The 25,788-nt window shown below is 39.1% G+C and overlaps 1 protein-coding gene across 4 annotated transcripts in view; it reads right to left on the reverse strand.

The window, feature by feature from the left end:
• Positions 1–25,788, reverse strand: part of AHCYL2 (adenosylhomocysteinase like 2) — a 165,294-nt gene that overhangs the window by 17,741 nt on the left and 121,765 nt on the right. For all 4 annotated transcript variants that reach the window (XM_036328724.1, XM_036328723.1, XM_036328726.1 and 1 more), the window contains exons 3-10: positions 18,082–18,225; positions 17,541–17,641; positions 13,200–13,302; positions 10,550–10,644; positions 7,150–7,256; positions 6,370–6,486; positions 2,646–2,709; positions 2,071–2,159 (exon numbers count right to left, since the gene is read on the reverse strand). In XM_036328724.1, coding sequence (XP_036184617.1) covers positions 2,071–2,159; positions 2,646–2,709; positions 6,370–6,486; positions 7,150–7,256; positions 10,550–10,644; positions 13,200–13,302; positions 17,541–17,641; positions 18,082–18,225 — 820 coding nt within the window. The remainder of the gene's footprint in view (positions 1–2,070; positions 2,160–2,645; positions 2,710–6,369; positions 6,487–7,149; positions 7,257–10,549; positions 10,645–13,199; positions 13,303–17,540; positions 17,642–18,081; positions 18,226–25,788) is intronic.

The raw sequence follows: 25,788 nt of genomic DNA on the forward strand, positions 1-25,788 counted from the left end.
CTTCTAGATGCCCCACAAGGATCTCAAACTTACTGTGTTTGAAAAGAAACTCATTATCTCCCCACGTCTCCAACTCTATTTCTTCTTCTATATTTTCTATATTGATTATTAGCATTATTTGTTCACTAAACTATATAAGCCAAATAAACTAGGATGTCTGAGCCTACTGCCTCTTCCTAAGTGAGGTTGGCACCAAATCTTTTACCTAACTTCCTTAAAACCTATTGAATCTGTCCCTTCTTTCCATACATGCTGGCCTTATGTTCAGGTTTTATTTTTTTGTCTGTATTACTACAGTAGCTCTTGGACCAATCTCATCACCTCTAGGTCTATGCCTCTCTAATTCATTTTGCAGAGTGGATTTCCCTAAATGCAACTTGGATCATGTAACTTCCTTGTTTAGAATACTCCAAGGAGATTGCCTGCTCTCAGGAAAAGATCCAAATACTTCTACTGATATACGATTATCCTGACATACGATTCCTATCTCAGATATACTCCTCCCAAATTGACCCTATAGACTAGCTAAATTAAAATATGTCAAGCTTCTTAAATATATTGCACTCTCTCCTTCCTTGGTAACTATGGAATTTACTTCCAAACTAAGAAATCATTTATACCAGTTTCAAGACTCAACTATACTGACACCTCTTTGGGCCCTACCTCCTTGCTCTTTTGTTACATATTTCTCTCTTGTGTTCCTAAAGGAGCATGTGCTGTTTATCTCCATCATAGCACTTACTATACTGCACAGTGGTTATCTGTCTGTGTACCTGTCTTCTCTCATTCACTTATTTATCTTATTCATCCTTAGCACACAGCATAGTACCTGATATATTGTAAATGATCAGTTTGTGTCTATAATTTGAATCAGTATATCAGTGAGTATTAAAGCAGGTGATAATTTAAGAATGGTGATAATTTCCTTCGGGTGCTGGATCCCTGACTCAGAGAAAACCAACAACTCTGTTGGGGAAATCTGTGGGTTTATGGCTAGGATGTGTGAGGAACAGTAGGACAGGTAGGAATATTTGTGATAAAATCTTTATGTCATGCCTCATTTTATCCTGGGCACTTTCCTCTGGAGGATTAATGGTAAAGACTGGGTAGGTAACCCAGGCCATAGACACTGGGGCTTTGCAGTAGTTTTCAGGGACAGTGGTTTCTCCATCCTGTTGAGGGTGGCAAGAGACAATTTTAATATTAACTACCATTCAGTGAGCATTTATTATGTGGCAGCAGCTCTGTACTTTTTATAATTATATGACTATTATATATGATTATACATTATGTAATAAATATATAATTATGTTACTGAACGTTCACAACACTTTGAGGTAAGTAAGAGTACCCACATTTTACAGATGGTAAAGAAACTATTCTTTTTTAAACTTTTAATTTTGGAATAATTTCAAACTTAAGAATGATAAGAATACTAGATTTTATTTTCAACTACAGTGAAAAGACAACTAAAGTGAAAAGACAACCCACAGAACAGGACAAATATTTGCAAATCATATAACAGATAAGGAACTTGTACCCAAAATTTATAACGAACTCTTAGCTCAATAGTAAAATGACAAATAACCGAATTAAAAAATGAGCAAATGATCTGAATAGACATTCTATTCACTCAGCAGATTTTACCCTTAATTTGGATTTGTCTGCTGTGTCCTTCTGATTAGATTTAGTTATACATTTTTGGGAGGACTATTGTAGAAGTGCTCTTTTCAGTGTATCACCTGAGAAGGGACCTGGTACCAGCCTGATTCCTTTTTTTTATCATTTTTTTCCAAAGGGAGGAGGATTATATGGAGAAGATAAGGAACTACTTGTTCTCTAGGTCAAGGCAGAGGGTATTTCCATAGGAATTCTAAATTTTAGCTTCTCTGATCATCTTTGTTCTCTCTGAGCAGAGCTCCTTGATCTTACAGTTAACAGCAGCCTCTCTCAGGATCTGGGCCCCTCCAAGTTAAAATGTATATTAACTGGGCCACTCTTTGAGGCAGCTACACGATCACATGCTAGATGGAGGTGTAGAGGGAAAGGAACGTCTCTTTGTACCCTTACCAGGCTTGAAGAGCACAGATGGGGTCAATCTCAGTCACATACACAATGGAGCCCATGGCTTTCAAGGCAGCACAGCACCCCTTCCCCACCTGAAAATGGGAGAAAGTACACATAATAAGGAAAGTCAATGAGAAAACAGTTTCTCAAAGTTTCTGGTAAAGTGTACCCCACTTTTTGTCCCCAAAGAAATTTCACTGAATAGATTCATGCTTGGGGAAAAATAAGAAAAACAAATAAATGAATGCAGTTCATAAACAAACTCCTAGCTCCTGCTTAGCACATGCATGTGCATAAGAAACACCCACAGTCACGATTCATAATAAAAACTCAAGCTAAAAGAACACCACAAACAGTACACTGGAACAGTTAGAAAATCAACTTAAGAAAAAATGGCAAAAATGAAGAGGGAAAAAGAAACATTGTAATTGAACCAGAGAGTCTCTAAAGTTATCCCACTCCCCCATCTAAAGTGATAAATGAATGTACTCTTATGCCCATACAAATGAGAAATTCTAGTTTATTTTAGCAAAATACATTTTAAACACCTAGCACATAATTGAAAGGGTAAACCTTACCTCTCCATAGCCACAGATCACCACTTGTTTTCCACCAAACATCATGTCTGTTGTCCTTTTAAGTCTAGTGGGGAGGGGGGAAAGTACATCAGAAAAATCTTTTCATTTCTCCCTTGAGATTAGGTTCCTTGTTTTCATGTTTCATGGTGTGTTTTTTCCTATTTTGAAAGAAAGCCTGGTTTCATCCTAGATAAAATATTTAAAAACTAGAAAGAAAGGTTTAATAAAATATGTATTTTCTCATTCCATGCTATCCAACCAATTGCATCTGTATGTGAGTTTTGTTTTTTCTTTCTTTCTTTTTTCTCCCTTGTCTTGGAAGTGGTGCAGAAGGGAAGCAGCTATACACTACAAAGTAACTTTTAAACATAAAAGCAATATATACAGGGTGTCCCAAAAAATGTATACATACTTTGAATAATTATTAACTCCAATGGTTAAGTCTGAAAAGAAAGAAACATCAATTGAGCTATCAGCTGTTAAAATGTGTATACATTCTTTTGGGACATCCTGAATTTATTATACAACATTTGGAATATCTGGCTTAATGAAAACATGCTAGCTTACTGAATTAGACAGACACTGATAGATCAGTACTACATTTAGTAGTATCATAGTGGCTAACAGGTCCCACATTAATTCAACAGGGAGGGTGATGGACAAGATGGAGAGGAGTTTTGTTTTTGTTTTTTTTTTTTGTTTGTTTTTTAAATATATTTTTATTGATTTTTTACAGAGAGGAAGAGAGAGAGATAGTTAGAAACATCGATGAGAGAGAAACATCGATCAGCTGCCTCCTGCACATCCCCCACTGGGGAAGTGCCCACAACCCAGGTACATGCCCATGACCGGCATCGAACCCGGGACCTTTCAGTCCGCAGGCCGACGCTCTATCCACTGAGCCAAACCGGTTTCGGCATGGACAGGAGTTTTGAAACACGCCAACACCGACTACATGAGATAGTGAGTTTTCTGGGGCGGATTCCTCAGTCATGTTCTACTTCATCGCTGAATCTCTACGAACTGGAATAAAGGTCCTTCCTGTTTTCAGGGTCTCTTGGAAGAACTTGTAGGAGCAGTTTCTGGTTTCTTTTTAGGTTCAATCAGTCTCCCTTTTCTAGGAATCTTTGGCTATGCAGAAGGTTTTCAACTAAAAATAGCCTATTCTGAGGTAGACAGCTCCTACAAATACTTGTGGGTCTGACAGACCTAGGTGGATTCCAGTTAGGTAGTGATTTCCCTGTCATCTTAGGAACCCACATTTGCCTCAAGGTTCAAGGATAAGGAATAGAAAAGACCTCAGTCCAACAAGGGCCTTTTTTTGGGGTGAAGGGGGGTGCAGGAGGAGTTAGAAGTAACCTCTCTGGTGGTGTATGAGTCATGTCAAGCCTCCTAATTCTTCTAACCCCAAGCTCCTCTAGAAGGGTTCCTGAAATACAATCTATTTTATAATCTGAAAACCACGTCAGGGATATTCTTAGTGTTCCTATCAGGTGGAACCTCAGTCTCCAGAAGACAAGAAATGACAGTTGGATGACAGATAAAATGAGAAAGTGATGGTCGAGTCCTATGGGCTCCTTGCAGGTCCCTGGTCAAAAGACACGTGCTGGCACCCCATCCCCTTTCCTTCCTCCTGTGTTTTGTTTTCCTTTTTCTCTGAAAATGCTATAACGGGAACGAGTATTTCAGACATTTTTGGTTTAATATAACATAATTTTGGCATCAGAAAAAAAATTTGCACTGCTTTTTGGCATTGTAGCCCAATTACGGAAGCGTCCTCTAGGAGTGAGTGGGGCCATTCCCACAGCTTACGGGGCAGCGTGTAACCAGCTCTTAGAGCCACAGGAGCCCAACCACTCACCCTTTCCTCATATGAACTCTCTATTGCGCTGAATGTCCTCTCTTTTCCATTGCAGCCTTCCCTGGAGCATAACTGCCTTTCCTTTAATTCCTCCTGCACGAAACTCCTCTGAGAGGAACAGCTGCCCATGACCCAACTGGGAGGTTTCTCATCACCTGAAGGTGCCAATGACTCCTACTACTCAGCAGGTTTTCTGGCAGATGGTTGATGGTTTCATAATTCTTTTTTTTTTTTAAATATATTTTATTGATTTTTTACAGAGAGGAAAGGAGAGAGATAGAGAGTCAGAAACATCGATGAGAGAGAAACATCGATCAGCCGCCTCCTGCACATCCCCCACTGGGGATGTGCCCGCAACCCAGGTACATGCCCTTGACTGGAATCGAACCCGGGACCCTTCAGTCCGCAGGCCGACGCTCTATCCACTGAGCCAAACTGGTTTTGGCTATAATTCTTCATTAACCTTAACTTCTGTTCCATTGCTTGCATCTTACTTCATTTCATACACATCTGCTATTAAAGAATCTTCCTTACCCACCACGTAAACACTGCTTAGGAGGGACTCTTCCATTTTTATGAACTAGTGTAGGTACCTTTATGTATCGTTTACTGAACCCAGTATAGGCAGGTTTTAGGCTCATAGATTTGAGAATTGAAAAATCTACAAGATACTTAGTTGTGGATGAGTAAATATTTTAATGTGTATATAGCCAGATTATTATTAATTTATCAGGCCCAAGGCTACTTACATTACAATAACACTTAAATATGGACAGAACTAGGGACAGTTTATAAACAGACTGATAGACTGAGAATTCATTTAAATGTCCAATGTGTCTAATAATACTATTGACTCAAAGGAGTAATGATAATACAAATTTGCACTGAACACCCCCTACCCCAAAAAAGATTTCAAAGTAAAAGCATCCCCTAAGATCTAACTCAATCTTAGAATTTACTGTACAGAAAATTCTGTACAGGGTTCTAGAAAGAAGAGCAAGGAATTAACATTGAATATCAGGATTCATACCTTATCTCATTTAATCCTCACAATAACTCTATGAAGTTGGTCTTACTATCATTATTTAACAGATGAGGAAATAGGCACAGAGAGGTTAAATAACTAGTCCAAAGCCTTTCAGTAAATAAGTGATAGAACCAATAGTCAAACCAAGGTCTTTCACAAATGCCTGTGGTGTTGCAAACTGCCTGGGATCCAGACTGGTTGGTAATGTGACCCACAGGTCCTTTCTTTACTTTCCCATTAACCTATACATGATGGAAACCAACTTAATGGTTTCAGACAGGGAATTACTGAGTCTTCCCAGCAAGAATAAAGTTATGACAGGGCACAAGTATAGAAACAGGAACTGGGTACTGGAATAACAGAGTATCTGGTATATATCTAAGTAGATTTTGTCAGACTTGCAATTATTACAGATTTGAAAAACTAGAAATGCCTCTGAGAAATGACTCTGTGCTCACCACAACTTTCCAGATGGCAAGAGAATTATATGATAGTTGGAGCTTAAGAACTGGCAATATGACCTAAAATAGAAACATCAGGAACCTTTCCCAAACCATCAAAGATACTTACATGTTTATAATGACTTTAGTTAGTTACTCTCAGGCTTGCTAGAGTCACCAAGTTAAAAACTGCCATCAATAGACAGGGGCTAATCTGATCTTTTATATAACATAGATTTGCTTCTAGTAGTGATAGCAATGGTAGCTCTGGGTTATAAAATCTGAGTATGATGTGATGATAGATTCAGAGGTGCTACATGAATAATTTTCAAAACTAAAAAGCTGAGGACCTCACTTCAACAACTCAAGCTCATCACAAAGATAATAAAAAATTACCCGTCAAGAATAGATTCACGGCAACAGTAGAGGTTGTCAAATTTTTGTTTGGTGACTGAGTCATTCACATTCATGGCCGGAACACACAGCTTCCCAGCTTTGGATAGCTGGTACAGCCTGAGGATGAGGGAAATAAAAAAAAAACATAAAACAATGAGATACTGTAATCTTCTGTCAGTTCATATCAAGTTCCAGAAATATGTTGACTGGGTAGGCACGACAGCGTGAGACATGAGTAGTTTATCCTATTAGGTATATAGAGAGAAATAAAGAATATCTTTCTAGAGCCGTGGTTCTCAACCTTCCTAATGCCGCGACCCTTTAATACAGTTCATGTTGTGGTGACCTCCAATTTCATTGTTACAAATTGAACATAATTAAAGCATAGTGATTAATCACAAAACAATATGTAATTATATATGTGTTTTCCGATGGTCTTGGGCGACCCCTGTGAAAGGGTCGTTTAACTCCTAAAGGGGTCGCGACCCACAGATTGAGAACCGCTGGCATAAATGAATTCATCCAAAGAAAGACAAGCAGTGATTGTATTACAATGACTAGAAAACACGAGGACCACACTTGTTCCCTACCCATCCCCGCCTTCACTATATTAGGTTTGTTATTTGTGTTGTTAATAAAAAAAAAAACAAGTGTGTAGTCTCAGATCTCATTACCTCATAGTGGGTTCCAGTTTTTAACCTAATGTATTCTACACGTATGTGGTTACAAGAATGTATGTCTAGGCTGCATCAAACCAGGTATGTCCATGCCAAATCTTACCTATGAACTCCAGTTACACTCTCCTCTACTATGCCCTTGATTTTCTTAAACATGTTGGGATACTTCTTATAAATCCAGTGAGTTAGATCCCCTCCATCATCCAAGATCTGCAATAATAAGCATCAATAATGTCATTCATTTTGCTGAAGGCTCAATGTTCCTAGTGCTTCTCTGGGTCTTATATCCAATTTCCAATTGTCCATTTACAGCTATTTCAAATTTCCCACATGGTTATGTAAAGTAACTTAAAGCCAGTATGATGACCAAAACAGTCATTAGACTGAAGTAAAAGACAACGAGGGGTGAAAAACCAACTGTAATTTTTTTTTTTAATCTGAACGATAAAGATTTAACTTAAAAAAAAAAAAAGAAGTACAAATTAGTAGTTACAAAATAGTCATGGGGATGGAAAGTTCACCATAGGGAAAATAGTCAATACTGTGCAAAAATTTCATGCACTGGGCCTCTAGTATTTTTTTTCTTCTTCTTCTTCTTTTTTTTTTTTTATTGCTTAAAGTATTACAAAGGGTATTACATATGTAATTTTAATAGCCAAATGACTTTTCACCTATTAAAGCAAAATACACAGCAATACAATGAGGATTTTCTTATGGACTAATAACTCAAGTGGTTATCTAAAATCATTAGTTCTTATTTTTTTAATTTTTTATTTATTGATTTTAGAGAGAGAGGAAGGCGGGGCGGGGAGAGAGAAAGAAAGATAGGTTTGTTGTTCCATTTATCTATGTGTTCACTGGTTGCTTCTTGTATGTGCCCTGACTGGAGATTGAACCCACAACCTTAGTGTATCAGGAAGATGCTCTAACCAACTGAGCTACCTGGCCAGGGCCTGAACCACTAGTTCTTGAATATACTGTAAACATTCAGAAAGCCTAAATTTGATATGAGAATATTTCTATTGATTAAATTTAGTACTTTAAATATAATCAGTCAAAGCTTGGTTTAAATAGAGTCAGATAATTAGTCTTCCTCCCAGAACAATGGCTCATAAAACTATATTCATTAATCCTTTACTTCTCCCAAAGTACAGGTACTCTCCTATCCAAAATATTAGGCAGTACTGTAAGGTTTTGCCTAGCACAATCTCACACTCTCTATAACCAAATTAAAAATAACCAGGGAACTGTGCAGCATGTAGGTGTGCAAGCAAGCAGGCCTTTGAACAGCTCATCACTATTTCAGGTTGGGATTAAAGAGAAACACAATGCTGTGCCCACTGGAGCTTTCATCACAAAGGAAAAATTTTTGAATTATAAATAAGCTAAAGAAAGATCGGCTTAGCATACTATTAGGCACCAGGCTGTAGAATTTCAGCCCTTTGCTTAGCTGTTAGAAATGCTTGGCAGGATGTTTCAAATTGTTATACCCATCCTTCTGGAAAGTCCCACAGAACTAAGTTGCCCTCTATTGGCATGCACCCATTTTGCAGTTCATCAATTATCAACTCTACTGCAAGTGCCAAAAATGCCATCCTGAACCTCTGGGCACACAAAATCCCCAACCTCATGTCTACCACATGATCTCTTTTTTGCTTCTGCTCTTGCTATTGATCTATTTTCTCTGACTCAACTAAACTGTACTTGAGAGCAGGGATCCAAGACAGAGCTCTCACTAAAATGCTGCACTTGCTCCACATTCTAAGTTTGTGCTCCATTTTCTCTCAGTAGAAACCTCAGAACAGATGCCCTTAGAAACAGAAAGGCTCCTCTAAGTTTTTCTCGCCCTTTCTGCATGCTTGAAATCCCTCATGGAGTTTTCCTTTTATAGCTTCTGATTCCCTAACCACACAAAAGATCAGAGACAAAAAAAAGACTGAGCAATTGGAAGCTCTGTGTCTTAAGTCCCACTATTCTCATCCACTTCTCCATTTTAACACAGGTATCTAACACAGGCAGGCAAATGCTATTCCTAACATGGACTTAATGAATGTAGCCCATGATTCTCACCATGTAACTCTATTACAGAAAATTCTTGTCATTAGGGAATCTTCCTGAGTTTGGAAAGCAAGGAAAAGTATTAGATCTTGACAGAATCCGAAGAGATATAGGTCCTGTTTTCTGGGGGTGACAACTGTTTTCATCCTAGTCTTACTCTCTTCTTTACCCTTTTCAGTAGTTCATGCTGGCTCTATAAAAGCTTTCTGGGAACAATCCCATGTCCGCCTTGTGTTCATGACTATAAAATTACTGTTATATTTCCAGTAGAAATCCCCTGGCATATCTTCTTTATTGCCTGTCAGTCATACTCCCTCCTATAACTGTTGGAATGAGCTGACTCATCTTACAGCTGACTCCTCCCTCCCTTTCAGGATATGAAGGCTTTAACCCAGCTCCCTCAAACCAGCACTTGGTGCACTGTGATCTGAATCACAGAATCCAAAAAGATAGGCTGCTTTTTCCAGCTGTGAAGCAGGTGAGGCCTGCTCTGCAGCATTTAACAGCAAGCAAGAGATGGACTACAGCTTCAAGAATTCTTTTTCAGTTGATTCCTTAATTTCTCTTCTCACTCATATGCAGAAATGTTTGTAAAGTAGGAGTACCTCATACTTTGTGTAGTTTTTTTCTTTATTTGCAAATCTAATATGCTATCAACCTTCAAGAATTTGATCTTTTAAAAAATGAAACAATTTTAAAAAACAAAAATAAAAAACCTAAAACTTTATCTAGTAATCTTTCTCAGTGTAGAATGAATAAAGCAAAAAATTTGAACTTGGAAATCCTTCATGTTTACTATAAATCTAGCATATGATTCTAGAGAGAAAGCTAGGTACCACAGGGGGTGTGTGTGTGAGAGAGAGTGCGTATGTTTAGATTATTGTTGGTAGGGGATGGTAGTAAGAGGTGGTAGAAAATGGTAACTCATCAATCTTACTTTTTAACTAGCCTTGAATGAATGCTGAGCAGTATTTGTTTTTTAAATCCTCACCCAAGGATATGTTTTTTTGTTTTGTTTTTATTGAGTTTAGAGATAGAAGAAGGGAGAGGGAGAGTGAGAAACAGAGAGAAACAACTATCAGTTGTCTCCCATATATGCCCTGACCTGGAATTGAACCTGCAAACTTTTGGTGCATGGGGCAATGTTCAATCAACTGAGCCACCTGGTCAGGGCTGCTGAGCAGTATTTTAATGTTGTAGTGAATATGAATGGTTCTAAGATTAGCACTAACAATTACAGTACATTGAGGCTATAAAGAGATTCAATATTCTTGGGGTTCCTGAGCATAAGTATCCAGTTCTGTTGGAAGCCCAGGTACATCAGATAGAAAAGGAGTCCTTTTCCTTTTTTTACTGTTGGGAAACCCTCTCCTAAGCCAGAGCCTCCCTCTCTATCTCTCCTTTCCATCCCCCTAGAGAACTGTGTTAGCTGAAATCGAACCCACCATGTTTGGCTGCCAGCCCTCCACATTCACACATCTATCGATGCACCACCAAAAGTCATCTTCTGACTCTCCTTTCCAGGCAAAGACAGGAAATCCTGAGAAAAAGGAACAAAGAGAAATCATTAAAGCTTAAAAACAGGGGCTGACCCTAAATTCTGGCAAGATGATGCTGGTTTTCCTCAATTACAAACTCATTCTTCTGTACTATACTCCTTGGATTGACTTTCTTCACTCATTAGTATTGACTTCAGTTCCTAATCTACTCCTTTGGTGGTCATTTTGCTCATTAGACTGAAGAGGACAAACAAAAGGGACAACAGTATGATGGAGATTAAACATATGACTAAAGGGAAAAAAAGGAGAAGCTAGAAACCAGTATTTGTTGTTCCAGTCCAATTGGAATTCTCACCATTTCCCAACCACACTTTGATTTCTTACTTCCATACTTTAGTCATCCCATCCTCCATCAGGAAAAACCTACACTTTTCTCCATCTGTTAAAATGTTTATTATTTATCACACTTCATGGCCCAGTTAAGTGTCATGTTACCAGTGAAGCCTGATTAACTCAGCTGGATGTGAACTCGTGGAATCGAAACTTTTATGAACGCCCTGTTTGAGCACTGAATTTGGATTTATGATCTGTTGTGGCATTTATCATCTACTAGTGGCCCATTGCACGAAGATTCACACAATAGGCCTCCCTTCCCCTGGCTGCTGGCATCAGTTTTTCTCCAGCACCTGGGACCCAGGCCTTTGGTTCGGCCACAGCAGCGAGGCTTGGCTTCTCCGCTCCGGCTGCTCCCAGCCCCTCCTTTTTTTTTTTTTCCAGCTCCAACAGCAGAGCCCAGGGAGGACTGGAAGCCTGGGTTGCCCCCGGAGACCCAGGCCCCCAACCCCTCCTTGAGCGGAGTCCAGGGCCGGTGGGAAGCTTGGCTTCCTCCGTTGCTGGGAACAACCCAAGCCTCCTGCTCGCTCCAGCCCCGTGGCCGCCGCCATCTTCAGTCATCTTCAGTCTTCGCTCTGTACCTGCGTATGCAAATTAACCACCATCTTTGTTGGGTTAATTTGCATAGTCACTCTGATCGGCTGGTGGGTATAGCAGAGTGGCGGAGTGATGGTTAATTTGCATGTTTCTCTTTTATTAGTGTAGATGCTCTTATACTATCATTATCTACAAATGTGTGTTTTCTCCTCAAGGACAATATAAGATTCTGAGGGCAAAAACATTGACTCATTTGTTCTTAATCTCTCTTATAGGAGGCATAATAAGCATTTGTTGGGGGAAAAAAAAAAGACTGCATGTACAATTCATTGGGCTATATATTTAATATTTGTGTATTTTTCTACATATATTTTACACAATAAAAATTTTATGAATGAAAGAATGAATGTAAATGAAGAAACAAATGAAATGCTGAAAGTGCTAGCAAAAGGAGAGACATGCATGCACTAACCAGCTTTCTCCTCATTTCTCAAGAGCTCTGAAGCAAGGGTTTGGTTCCCTGATCAGTGTTATGCTGCTAGGGAGTGAGGAGAAAAAACTAGCAAAATCCAACTTCTCTATTTCTTGGTCCTTCAAGTGTCAGTGGCTGTTGTGATCAAATATTAATCTTTCAGGTCAAATGCTGAAGCAGAAGCACCAAACATTAAATCAGAGCAAACTACTGAAAAACCAACAGGACCACAACACTATGGCTGAAGCACTTTCTTTTCTAATCCATATTACCTTAGAGTGGTGCTCTAATAATTAGCAAATCAAAGCAAAGCATTAACTAATAAAGGATTATTAGACTTAAGGAGATATTTGCAACTGTAAATATCTTCTGTATGGAAGCAAGAAAGATCAAAGTGTAGTTGGGAAATGGTGAGAATTCCAGTTACCAGGTAAACCTAGTTCATATCTTACCTAATAATAGACAAACATGTAAATTGACCGTACCTTCACTACACCAACCAGCCAATCAGGAGAGTATGCAAATTAACCCAACAAAGATGGCGGTTAATTTGCATACGTAGGCTCCAAGCGGCGAAGGGAAGCCGGACAGCCCCGGGGCCGGAGCAGCAAAGCCAGACGGCCCTGGGGCCAGAGCAGCGAAGCCGGACGGCTCTGGGGCTGGCTCCGGCCGGAGCCCCGTCAGAATGAGGCCTGGGTCCCAGGTGCCAGAGGCAAACCAGTGCCAGCAGCCAAGGGAAGGGAAGGCCTATTGCACGAATCTCTTCGTGCAACAGGCCTCTAGTTTAATAAGAAAAACCCAGAAAGCCAAGACTGGTTTGGCTCAGTGGATACAGCGTCAGCCTGTGGACTGAAGGGTCCCAGGTTCGATTCTGGTCAAGGGCATGTACCTTGGTTGCGGGCACATCCCCAGTGGGAGGTGTGCAGGAGGCAGCTGATCGATGTTTCTCTCTCATCGATGTTTCTGACTCTCTATCTCTCTCCCTTCCTCTCTGTAAGAAATCAATAAAAAAATATATTTAAAAAAAAAAAAAAAAGAAAAACACAGAAAGAGAGCAAAATCATCAAAAATTTGGATCCATTTCTACCAAGACAGCTCCTTTAATGTCAACCTTCCTTAAAGATTTATATTGAAACAATGGAAGTTTTTGGAGACTTCCTTTAGCCAAAGACAGAGAATAAGCAAAGATCTTACCACTTTCTGCTAAAGCAGCAGCCACTTCATTGAGAGTGGAATAGATATTGCAGGCGGCCCAACGACACTGAGCTCCCAGAGCACCCAGAGTTTCCATGAGCACCTATATTAAAGAGAAAGCAGGAGATGAGCAACTTTTCTATAAATCTGCTTATTTCAAATTTTAAACATATTTAAAAAAATTTAACCCACTGATTTGATCCTGATTTATTTTACTTTAATATTTAAGATAGAGATAGCATTCTTTTTAAGAAGGTAGTACATCACCCTACTGCTTTAATTAAGTTATTTTAACAATGATAAAGCTTTGGTTAAAAAGCTTGCTTTAAAATTTCCTGACAGCCCTAACCAGTTTGGCTCAGTGGATAGAGCATCGGCCTGTGGACTGAAGGGTCCTGGATTTGATTCCGGTCAAGGGCATGTACCCTAGTTGCGGGCACATCCCCAGTAGGAGGCGTGCAGGAGGCAGCTGATCGATGTTTCTCTCTCATTGATGTTTCTAACTCTTTATCCCCCTCCCTTCCTCTCTATAAAAAAATCAATAAAATACATTTTTAAAAAATTAAATAAATAAATAAAATTTCCTGACAGTGGTTAACTCTGAGTACTGCTAATTTTCATTTTAAAAGTTTGTATTTAGCATATTTCTATAATGTAGAAAATAGTCTCCTATACAGGCAGTCCTCAGGTTACGTCGGACTCGATGTACGTCGTTTCCTGGTTACATCGCCAGCACCCATTTACACTATTTATAAAAAAAAAGTTCCATCATTTTGACATATGTACATATGTGCTTTATGAATTTTATTATTTATTTACCACAAGTAAAGGTCAGGAATTATCTTTCTTTTAAATGTTTTTTACTGTTTCACTTCATTACTGCCATGTATGTGCTCCATGTGAGTGACGTAGGTGCGTATGTAGATGGGTTCCGACTTACAGCAAAAATCACATTACGTTGCACCGTAGAAACGGATCTCTGACGTAATCCGAGGACCTACTGTAATCTCATGCTTCAGAATCCTATGCTGTAGTAAATTTCTATACTAAATGAAAATTCTAATTAAAAATATGCTTTAATCTAAAAGAACACTTGTAAACAACTTTAATTTTAAAAAACACTTATAAACAACTCCACTAATGTAGGCTAACCCCCTCATATAAGTTGTCCAAGGCCACACAGTAAGTTAGTAGCAGAACTACTCATATCTCTACATTTCTAGTCTATATTATCTTTCAATATCTGATTCCATTTTTTCCCCTCTTGTTTTATTTTTTTACCTTAAAGAATTTCTAAATTCCTACAACTTAGGAATTCTGAATTTGTCAAATATAAGAATGATACAGAGACTTGCCTACAAAGCAACATAAATTAACTATATGGCCCTATCTGGTTTGGCTCAGTGGATAGAGCCTGTGGACTGAAGGGTCCTGGGTTTGATTCCGGTCAAGGGCAAATACCTCAGCTGTAGGCTCCTCCCTGGCCCAGACCCTGGTCAGGACTCCTGCAGGAGGCAACCAATTGATGTGAGACACACTCTTCTACTTTCTCTAAAAATCAATGGAAAAATATCTTCGGGTGAGGATTAAAAAAAATAATCGACACTAATAAAAGAGAAAAGAAGCATGCAAATTGGTGTCACTCCACTATGCCCACCAGCCAATCAGAGCAACTATGCAAATTAACCCAACAAAGATTGTGGTTAATTTGCATACACAGGTGCAGAGAAGCCAAGCCTCGCTGTGGCTGGACCAAAGGCCTGGGTCCCGGAGGAAAACCGGTGCCAGCAGCCAGGGGAAGGAAGGCCTACTGCGTGAATCTTCATGCAATGGGCTTCTAGTAATAAAATAAATAATTAACTATAAAAGTCATTGGGACCAAGAATATAAAAACTGTTCAAAGAACTTTGAGACAAGACTGCTGGCTATTAGGGCACATGCAGGAGTGAAGGCAGGTAGGAATGTGAGGAGGACAGAGCTTAAACCCAACTTTAAATCAGAGCCATTTAGAAGAAGTAGCTAGGAAGTCTGGTTAGAAGAAACTACGAAACATACCTAAAAATATAAATAATCCAAGTCTACTAGAAACATGGATAGGAAACTGTTAACTATAATAGTTATTTCTGAAGCATGGGATTATAGGAGACTGTTTTTTGTTTTGTTTTGTTTTTTGTGTTTATTTTTTCCCTAGAGAGATTGTTTTTCTACATTATAGATTGTGATAATGTTTGAATATTGTAAAATAAACATAATTACTTTTGTAATCAGAAAAATAGAGACTAGAAATAAAACAGCAAAATTCCTTTGTAATTAATTTTTAAAGGAAAAATAAAAAATGTGGGAAGGGTACGTTAAAATGTTAAAATTGGTAAACTAGTTTTAACTACTCTGATTTTTTAAAAACATCTTTATTGTTGAAAGTATTACATATGTCCCCCTTTCCCCCTCATTGACCTCTTCTAGCCCTCCCTCCCCTACCTAGGCCTTCATCAACCTATTGTCTGTGTCCGTGGAGTATGCATATATGCATACAAGTTCTTTGGTTGATCTCTTCCCACCCATCCACCCTCCCCCGCCTTCCCTCTGAGATTCCACAGTCTGTTACTCTGATTTTGATTACTCCAGGAAAAGTAGAAAGGAAATGTGAAGGGTGGTAATATTCAGTGAGCCAGGAGGTAAAAAAGAACCTAGATATAATTTAGCAACATGAGACAGTACAGAAGCACTTACTATTTTAAGCCACCACACTGAAGTCTCATGTCCCTGCCTGGGGAAGCCCAAAAAAGGTTCCAAGAGCATTTCTGCCTCAATTCATTAGTCTATGGCTCCAAAAAGAGAGAGCTTTTAAATTTAATATATTAATTTTGGGCTGCCAAAGTACTCTTTTCCTCAGAGAACATATAACCCAGGAAAAGTTTCTTAGGGAAGATGCTAACAGCAGATGTCTGTGTCTTGAGGAATCTCTGCTGTTCTTGACGAGGAATGTGGCCAAATAAATGTTGTTTCAGGAGACAATTTTTTGAAAGTTGATCTAGCCATAAAAATGACCTGGATCTTGCCCTAGCTGATTTGGCACAGTGGATAGAGCATCAACCTGTGGACTGAAGGGTCCCAGGTTCGATTCGGGTCAAGGGCACCTGCCTAGGTTTTGGGCTTGATCCCCAATAGGGTGTGTGCAGGAGGAAAGCAATCAATGATTCTCTCATCATTGATGTTTCTATTTCTCTCTCCCTGTCCCTTCCTTTCTGAAATCAAAAAAAATATGTGTTTTTTGTTTTTTTTTAATGATCTTACAAATCCTATAAAAGATTCCAGCCCATTTCCCAACACACTAATTTCCTATGTGGTCTCATTATGGTGGGCAACTCAGTATCTATTACACCTTTGATGGTGATTAAGTCAGTGGTTCTCAACACAGGGATTCTGGGAAACTGTGGGGCATATTTGGTTATCACAATAATTGGGAGGATAGTGCTACTGGCATTTAATGGGCAGGGCCAGTTTGAAAGTGCAAGACAGTCTTTTATAACAAGAAGTCATGCCACAGCTAGTTCACTGGAACAATTTTCAAATATTCCAATGAACTAGCTGTATTACCTTGGACAAATTACTTAAACTCTCTGAGCCTCAACTTCCTCATTTACAAATTGGAACTAGGAGTACCTGCTTTACATGGCCATTATGAGGATTAATGAACTAATACTTATTAAACTCTTAACCTAGTGCTTGGCAAGTTGCAAGCACCTAATGGCGGGGGCTATTATTAACTACTAGTGGCCCGGTGCATGGATTTATGCACACTGAAAGGGAATCTGGTGCAGGTGAATCAGACTCAGGGCCAACAGGGCCCCAGCAGCAAGCTAACCCACAGCTGATTCCGTGAGGAATCAGGCTCCTTCCTCCCTCTTCTCTGGGTCCAGGGTGTGGGTGAACCAGTTTTGGGCCGACAGGGCCCCAGCAGCAAGCTAACCTACCTGTTGGAGCATCTGTCCCCTGGTGGTCAGTGCGCGTTATAGCTACCGGTTGGTCCAATGGTCACTTAGGCTTTTATTCTATATAATAAAAGCCTAATATGCAAATCGACCGAACGGTGGAACGACTGGTCGCTATGACATGCACTGACCACCAGGGGGCAGACGCTCAATGCAGGAGCTGCTCCCAGCCCGCAGGCTCCAGGCCAGCCAAGGCGGTGCCAGTGGGGGCCCCTGACTGCCCTGATGGTCACCCCACAGATCGGCTGTGATTGCCGGACAGGTCTAGGGACTCTACCCGTGCACGAATTTTGTGCACTGGGACTCTAGTATATATAGATTGTTAAGTGGAAAAAGGAAAGAGACTTACAGCAGTCTGAGCAGTGATGTGTGTGCAGCCCACAATTTTGGCTCCAGCCAAAGGTTTTTCTCCTTGAGCTCTCTTCCTCAAAGCCATCAGGGCCGGCATTTCTGAAAAGGCCCAATATATACACAGCAATATTAGAGAGGAGGGAATGAGAAAGAAAGAATAAAGAGAAAATTTTATTCTCTTAAGATCCTGCCCCTGATGAAGTTCCCTGTTAGATTAGGTTTTTTTAAGGGATTAAGATAATAAATCTGACCTTTATTTCATAAGGGGCTTTAGAGGCAATTGCTCCAGTGTTCTGATTTCCTATATCCCAGGCCTCTTTATCTAGTCCCTCCCTTTTCCTCCTAAGGAGTTTCTTATAGACCTGCCAGTTGTCTCCCTCCCCACAATGCTTTTTGAGCTCAGATTATTTTTTTGTTACAAGTAGTCTTCCACATCACAATGAAATTTCTAAACTACTAGGCCGCAGGACCAGAAAAGCGATTAATATGGACAAAAGGATACAGGCAGCTTGAGAGGAAAAGGTACTTTCTTTCTTTACCTTGTTCAGCAATTTCAATTTCTCTTCGTCCAAACTCTGCCTGTTTGATGTTCTTGACACAGAAGTCACTGCTTCCCTTAGAGTTCTTTTGCTGCTTGTCCCTGGGAGATGTCTCATCATCAGAGCTATCTGTATATGATGCCGCTGAAAGGACAGAATAAAAAACCCTCAGGGGGAAAAATGGCTTCCTTTAAAACTCCAAACCATGGAGGGAACTGAGGCTTGTCTGGTCATCCAGCACTACACACATGTACACAGCTGGTAAGCACCTAAATGGCACTGTGGAGCTGTCCCCATCATCTCCTATGGAAAGTGCTACCCAGAGGTCAGAAAGAGGAAGCCGAGAGAGGCTGTCCAAGACATTCCCCCTGGATAGCATTAACTTGGAATCTAGGGCTGCCTTTATTTTCAGAACATGTAGAGGTCCTTGGATATGCAAAAATAGAGAGATTACACCATGGTAGCAATAGGTTAAAGTTCTACTAAATGCAAGATCATGGTCATGAACCTAGGGGTTTCTGGGATTCTAGCTACCTTTCTTGGTCTGCTGCTTAAATGCTTGATGTAATTTGTGTTTTAGTACAATAACTAAATAGATAAGACCTAGAAAATTAGGAACCCATGGGAAAGTAATTAAGAACCACACAAAAAGTGTTTGTCTGCCATAACAAAGCTTTCTTTTTCAAGGCTGGCTCTGATGAGGCTGAACTATGCCTGCAGACCCAATTAGACATTGACAATGAAGTATTCAGCCTGCTCTCCCTTATTCCTGGCCTCTGTTGGTCCTGCATTAGGCATTTTAGAATCCCAGAGAAATGATAAATCCTCTTTGGTATAATCAAATGCTCTCATGACAAACCCATTTAGCAATACGTACACACTTTCATTGAGGATGACGCCCAGAAATCAGGATTTTAAAAAGATTCCCAGGTGATTCTAATGTGCAGCCAAGGTTGAGAACCACTGCACTAGAAGGTGAGAGGTATAAGACTTTTGATTGTGGCTAACAGGCAGCAGCAGCTGCTGCTGCTATTCTCATAATTAACTGAGATCTTTCTAGTCTTCATTTAATTCTGTAGTTGCTGGTTGTTAGCTGGATGATTTGAATCAGTTTCCTTCCTTGATTTATGTTTAAGGTTCTGTGGATAGTTTCTTCCTAAGGAGTCATCAAGGTTTTGGAGGAGGAAGGTTGGGGAACATAAAGTACTGTCTATATATTTCCCAAAGAGATAAGAAGTACTTCCATCACTTTTAAGGGGAGAAACCTGCAAAGTCTCATAGTCCCTGAGGTCTCTAGTACTCTGATCTACTTATATCCAGAGAATTAGGACATTTTTGGGATTTCTTAGCCAAGGGTCTATCTCTGGGAGGGCTGTAAAAGGCAAGTCTGACCTTGCCCAGTTAATCAGGCATGGCACTACAAAATGTTTGGGCAGTAGGGGCCTCGATGTCTCTCTTGAAGCTGGAAAACAGCCGTAGAGCAAAGTCCTAACACGAGGCAACAAGAATGAGCTGAGTCACCAGGGGAGGGGAGGAAATTAATAAATCCCCAAAGAGACTTTTGTTCTTGAAAGGAGCTAATCTGTACAAAAAGTGTGGTTCTCCCTCCTAGGGTGAGTGAGAGCTCAAAGTACCTTTGGCAACAGAGCCAAGAAACAGCTTCCTGGGCAGTCATCTGTTTCACTAATCAATACTCAGAATAGCTTATGAGTTGGAAGCTGAGGGAACCATGCTTCCACCACCCCAGAGAAGAAAGTAACAGCCATCCCTAACCCTGATCCAATTTATAGGATAATTGCTTTTGAAGAAAGTGTTTACATTCTGCACAGAAATTTCAAACCTTTTTCCAGAGCCATGATGATTTTTATGTTCTCAATGGCCATTTAAATATAGTGGTTATGTGTTCTGGAGTCAGACAGACTTTGGTTGAAATCTCAGTTTCTGTTTCCAGGTGAATAAAGTAGAGATGATACTAAACCTATTTAATAGGGTTGTTAATTCATTCATGTATTCAGTCATTCAAATTCACACAAAAATTCAACAAAATTTTATTGCATATCTGCTATGTACCAGGCACATTCTAAGTGGTAGGGATAAGGACAGATATAGGCTGTCTTTACCTTCATTGAGTTTTCATGAAATAACTAATTATGAAAGTAATCATTTAGAGTTTCTCTTTCCTTGTGGTTACAATATGTACTATGAAGCAGATCGTACAATATGTACTATGAAGCAGGCAGAAATGGCTTCTCAAAGTCAAGTTATTAAGAAGATTAAATAAGATAATGTAAGTAAAGTGTTTAGAGCAATGCTTGGTGTAAAGCACTCCATAAATGATACCTGATATTACCACCAGCTTTTACACATATTTTAAAAGCAGTAGCACACATAACATCTTCAAGGTTTCTTATTCAGCTTTAGGATTTTGAATGGGAAAGGAATAACATACATACAATATTATTTAACAGTTTTTTTTCTATCTCTGCCATTTACTAATCTACCCAAGCAGCAGGTGGTTGGGCTGGCAGTGATTGAAAAGGTTGAGGCTGGAGTCCTGACTCTACCCAGAATGGCTCTTCTCTCCTATGCCTCTTCCAGCTTCTAAAGGTGAGTCAGGGGAGGAAAAACAAACAGAAAACTATGACAAAACCCCCGAACTTCCCCTTAAGAGAAGCACACTAATTTTTAACTTGAGTTGTTTTCTTCCAACTCAAAGAAAAAAGTCATTTATACCACTTTCCTATTCTAAAATGAGAAAAAGCACACCCAAAAAACAGTATTCTATTTTCTTAACAGTAGTTAATTGGTTGTAGTTAATTCAACCAATGTGGGTGTGTTTGTTTGTTTTTGAGCCAAAATGAATTTGTTTTCAAAGAGCCCTTGATATAGATCTGTTATCAGGTAAGAAAGAAAAATACCAGTTGTCTAGATTGTGAAAGTATATGAATGCAAAATGGCTGACAGGCCCAGACTGAGTGTTGCTTTTGCAAGCACAGTGGAAAGATTATTCCTGAACTAGTGTGACATTCATTACATAAATGAATAAAAGATTATTCCTGAACTAGTGTGACATAAATATAGTGGCAGCATACTCATTGCTGCCACTATATTTAATGTACCACATTCATGAAAAAGCTGAGATAGCCTTAAACATTTTCCTGGGGAAAAGCAGAGAAATCCAACACATATGTATACACACACTTGAAAAGTTTCTAAAGTGTTTGTTCTTGTCAGCACACTCTAAAGCCCAGAGTCATGACTTAATTAAAAATGAATGAGCAGCCAAGACCGGTTTGGCTCAGTGGATAGAGCGTCGGCCTGCGGACTGAAGGGTCCCGGGTTCGATTCCGATCGGGGGCATGTACCTGGGTTGCGGGCATATCCCCAGTGGGGGATGTGCAGGAGGCAGCTGGTCGATGTTTCTCTCTCATCGATGTTTCTAACTCTCTATCTCTCTCCCTTCCTCTCTGTAAAAAATCAATAAAATATATTAAAAAAAAAAAAAATGAATGAGCAATCACCAAGGCAATAACCTACTGAAGTGCAGGCCTGAGACCTTAGCTCTTGCTTCACCTCTAATTAGTTATGTGACCAGTTTTCAATTTATCCAACTGTAAAATAGAGTGTATAACAGAGCCCCTCTCTCCCTTTCCTCTAACTAAAACCAGGAAAATCTTATGAATAAATGAGATAATACCATAAAAGGTTCAACTTCTAGATAGAAAAGTAATATAAAGCACAATATAAGGTTCCCATGAGATGTTGTCTTGTTTCATGATATCCCAGGATCAAATCATAACTTGATGAATCACTAATCCACAATCTATCCCATAGAACATGCATACATATGTTCTACGGCTCACACCTGATTAAGTCTTACCTCCTAGCAGCTGTGATATTGTGGGTTATTGCTAGGAGAAGAAGCAGTCAGACTCCTGGTTGAATTAGTCCTATTAGATTATTTTAAGTCAGGCAATTCCTCTTGGGCCCAATCTATTCATTTGGTAATGGAAATAACAGTAGGGACCTGTGTGTCAATGTGCAGCAGATTTCACTGATGAGTAACACTCTAGAAACATGTGAAAAGCTATGTTAGCAACCAAAATACAAATAAACAAAATGTTATTATTTGAAAAAATATTAGAATACTTCAACCAATTATGACCTGAGAGGTTAATGCAGCCTTTTTCAACTAGCATTAGCCTTGAAGATCCATTAAATATATGAATTAACTTCTCTCCAATGCATCTCAAAGGGTACTAGTTATGATCCATCTTTTGGAGAACTAAGAAAAAGTCTCTCATCATTTTCTGTGTTCTGTGATTCAGATGAGGAACCCTGGTTGAGAAAGCCTGCAGAAGTTCCTAAATGAAAACACTTTGTAATGTCATAAACCTTCTTTTATCTGTTCACATGCACAGAGTATATCAGAGACCTCAACAAGGGAGTAAAGTATAATAAAATCTCTGGACACCTTTCACCAATATTTACTCATTGAGCACCTCTCATGTGTCAAACACAATTCCAAGTGCTGGAAACAGAGCAATACAAAACAGGCAGAAATCTCTGCTTTCGTGGATCTCATGTTTAAGGGGAGAAAAGATAACAATAAATTAGTAAAAATATAGGTTATATGATAAGTGCTATGGAGAAAAATTTGATAGGGAGTTGGGTGGGTTGTTTGTACAATTTTATTTTATTTTATTTTAATATTTTTATTGATTTCAGAGAGGAAGGGAGAGGGTGAGAGAGACAGAAACATCAATGATGAGAGAGAATCATCGATCGGCTGCCTCCTGCACACCCCCTACTGGGGATCGAGCTCACAACTCAGGCATATGCCCTTAACTGGAATTGAACCTGGGACTCTTCAGTCCATAGGCCAACGTTCTATCCACTGAGCCAGGGCTGTTTGTACAATTTTAAAAGAGAAGTCTGGGTAGACCTATTTTGAGAGGGGATCTTTTGTTAATAACTGGAGGTAAGACCCAGCTAGGGGGTATCTTAGAGCATTCCAGGCAGAGGGAATAGCAAGTGCAAAAGTCTTAAAGCAGGAGAGTTTCAAAATAACAAAATAACAGTAAGAAGGCTAGTATGACTGGAGTGAAACGAATAATTGGGGGAGGCAGGAGGTTTGGGAAAGTAGAGATGTGATTAGAAATGTAATAGGAGGCTGAATGGTATACCTTGTAGGCCATTGTAAGAATTTTAGGCTTTACTCAGAGTGAGATTGGGAAGCCAGCGGAGGATTCTGAGCTGAGAAGTGATATGACCTGACTTATTTTAAAATAATTAATCTTACTATAGTATTGTCAACAGACTGAAGAGAGACAAGGCTGGAGCTCAGGAGCTCAGCTTTTAAGATACGGGAGGTTTGAGATGCCTAAAACACCCAAGTGAAAGGACTGAGTAGGCAATTGAATACAAAGATCTAGTATGTAGGGGAGAGATTTGAGCTGGGGATAAAATTTGAGTATCAAATGCCACTACTATGTTGTATTTAAAACTATGAGACTGAATGAGGTCACTTGGGGGAGAGAATATAAACAAAGAAGGGAAGAGGCCCAAAGGTCAGTCTATGGGGGTTCTGTAATGTACATTTCTAGAGTCACTTAGGTTATAACGTATGCTGAAAGTGTGTTCCAAGTTCTTACTGACATGCATTTGCATATCTTCTTGTATTTAGAAAGCTTTAAGTCAAATCCATTATTCCTGGCTTCTCATTCGATGGGTTTGGAGCTTTTTTTGTGTTACCTCATATAATTTCCCACTGCTTCTGTTACTAATTCACAGGCTACAAGTTTTCCAGGATCATACAACAAATCACACATGGATCTAAGACTAGAAACTAGTTCTCTCCCAACTCTCAGTCCAAGACTCAAGGCAGTAGGCCTCTCCATTCGGAGTATGTTTAAGAGGACTTCAAAATTGTTCATGTAAAAAAAAATAAAACCATAAAACAAAAGGAAGTAACAGTATATGTGACACAGATGCAAAAGAAATAAACATATTTTTGGGATTCATTTTAAAAGCACTGAGTTTATGGAAATAACACTTCCTACAGATTAGTTCAGACCATATCTGGAATATTATATACATAGGCATAATATTTTTAAAGAAAAACTTAATCTGGAATATACCCAGATGAGGATAGCCTTGACAGTGGGATGCCCCCAAAATGGTGATTTTTATTTCTAATTCTAGGTAAAATCTTTAAATTCGAGGAACTGTAATATCAGGTTTCGGATTTGATCCCCGGTTGGGGTGGGCGTGGGAGGCAACCAATCAATGCTTCTCTCTCATATTGATATTTCTCTCTGTCTCTCTCTTCCTCCCTCTCTAAAGTCAATTAAATAATAATAACAAAAATAAATTCCAATAACTAGAAGAGTTTATCAGGAGCTAAATAACTAGATAAATGAAGGGTTACCCTATCATTTAAAATGCTCCCAAAGAGGTCAGATAGCTATTTGCAGGGTTGCCAACAAGGCAATTCCAAGCATCCAGTAGAAAGCTGAAGAACTGACCTTTAAGTCCTTTTTCATTTCCAGAATGTTTTGACTTCAATGCTCTGGAGCTTAATACCCTTAAATGGATATATGTGGTGGATAATTTTTTTTACTATAAAAATGGCAACTTAAAAGGTCCACGTTTTCCACAGTGTCACCAGTTAATGTCACCCACCAATAAGTTTACCAGCCAACTATGCGTTCGCTTAGAAACCAAGTACATCAACACACTCTTCTAGGTAAACAAATATTTTGTAGGTATACTCTCTGCATATAGGGGTTCATTGGGAAGGCAGGCATTAGTTTTTCTCTGCAGGAACACAGTTGGAAATATGGATCTAGTGTGTAGAGAATAAACTGAGTTGGAGTTAAAATTTAGTATAGTTATTATTTAGTATCATCTTTAGATAACATGCACAAACTATTAGTGTAAAAGTTTATACCCTGTTTTACAATTCACATTTTCACAATTATTAAAGTTTCCAGAGTTATATTAGCTGGTTTATGAATTTCCAACACTGGTTATTTCAGCAGAATAACATTGGTACCACATTTGGTGTCCACAGACAAAAATCCATAGGAAATGATCTCATGTGCTTTACATATTTCAGTTATTGTGGGGAGAAAGTAAAAAATGAAATGTAAAAAAAAAAAGTAAATAACAATCTGTCAATCTAAAAGTGACAGTTTTCTAAACAAGCTTTCTTTAAGTTTACATAACAAATACTGCTTTCCTAATTGTGGGAAGAACAAATAAAACTTCAGGTCATGATGAAAACTTTCTAATGAATATTACTACTTATAATATGAAGAGATAACTCAGTTTCCTACCACATTCCAACACAACAGCAAAATAAAATAGCTCCATATTAGATGAGACAGATACTGGGCACTGTTGCACAAATGGCCAACGGCTCATCTGGCATTAAATGGTAAGACTCAGGACCCATATATTTGAATTAGTGCCACTGCAAAGGAAGAAAGGAGTAGTAAGCAACAATATCACAGCTTAGAAGAGAAGGCAAAGGGCTCACTTGAACTAGCTACAATGTTTTCATGTTTGTTGGGGCAATTAAGGTTTCCCCATTAATATCCAAGTACCCGATGGAAGGATGGGGAACCCCTCTTCTATATTCAAAGAAAGGAAAAACACAAGTCAACCATGTTGTTTAGTGAAGTTCATCAGTGAGCAACAAAC

Source organism: Myotis myotis, unplaced genomic scaffold (assembly GCF_014108235.1).
Source record: "Myotis myotis isolate mMyoMyo1 unplaced genomic scaffold, mMyoMyo1.p scaffold_m19_p_11, whole genome shotgun sequence".
NCBI classification, from domain to species: Eukaryota; Metazoa; Chordata; class Mammalia; order Chiroptera; family Vespertilionidae; genus Myotis; species Myotis myotis.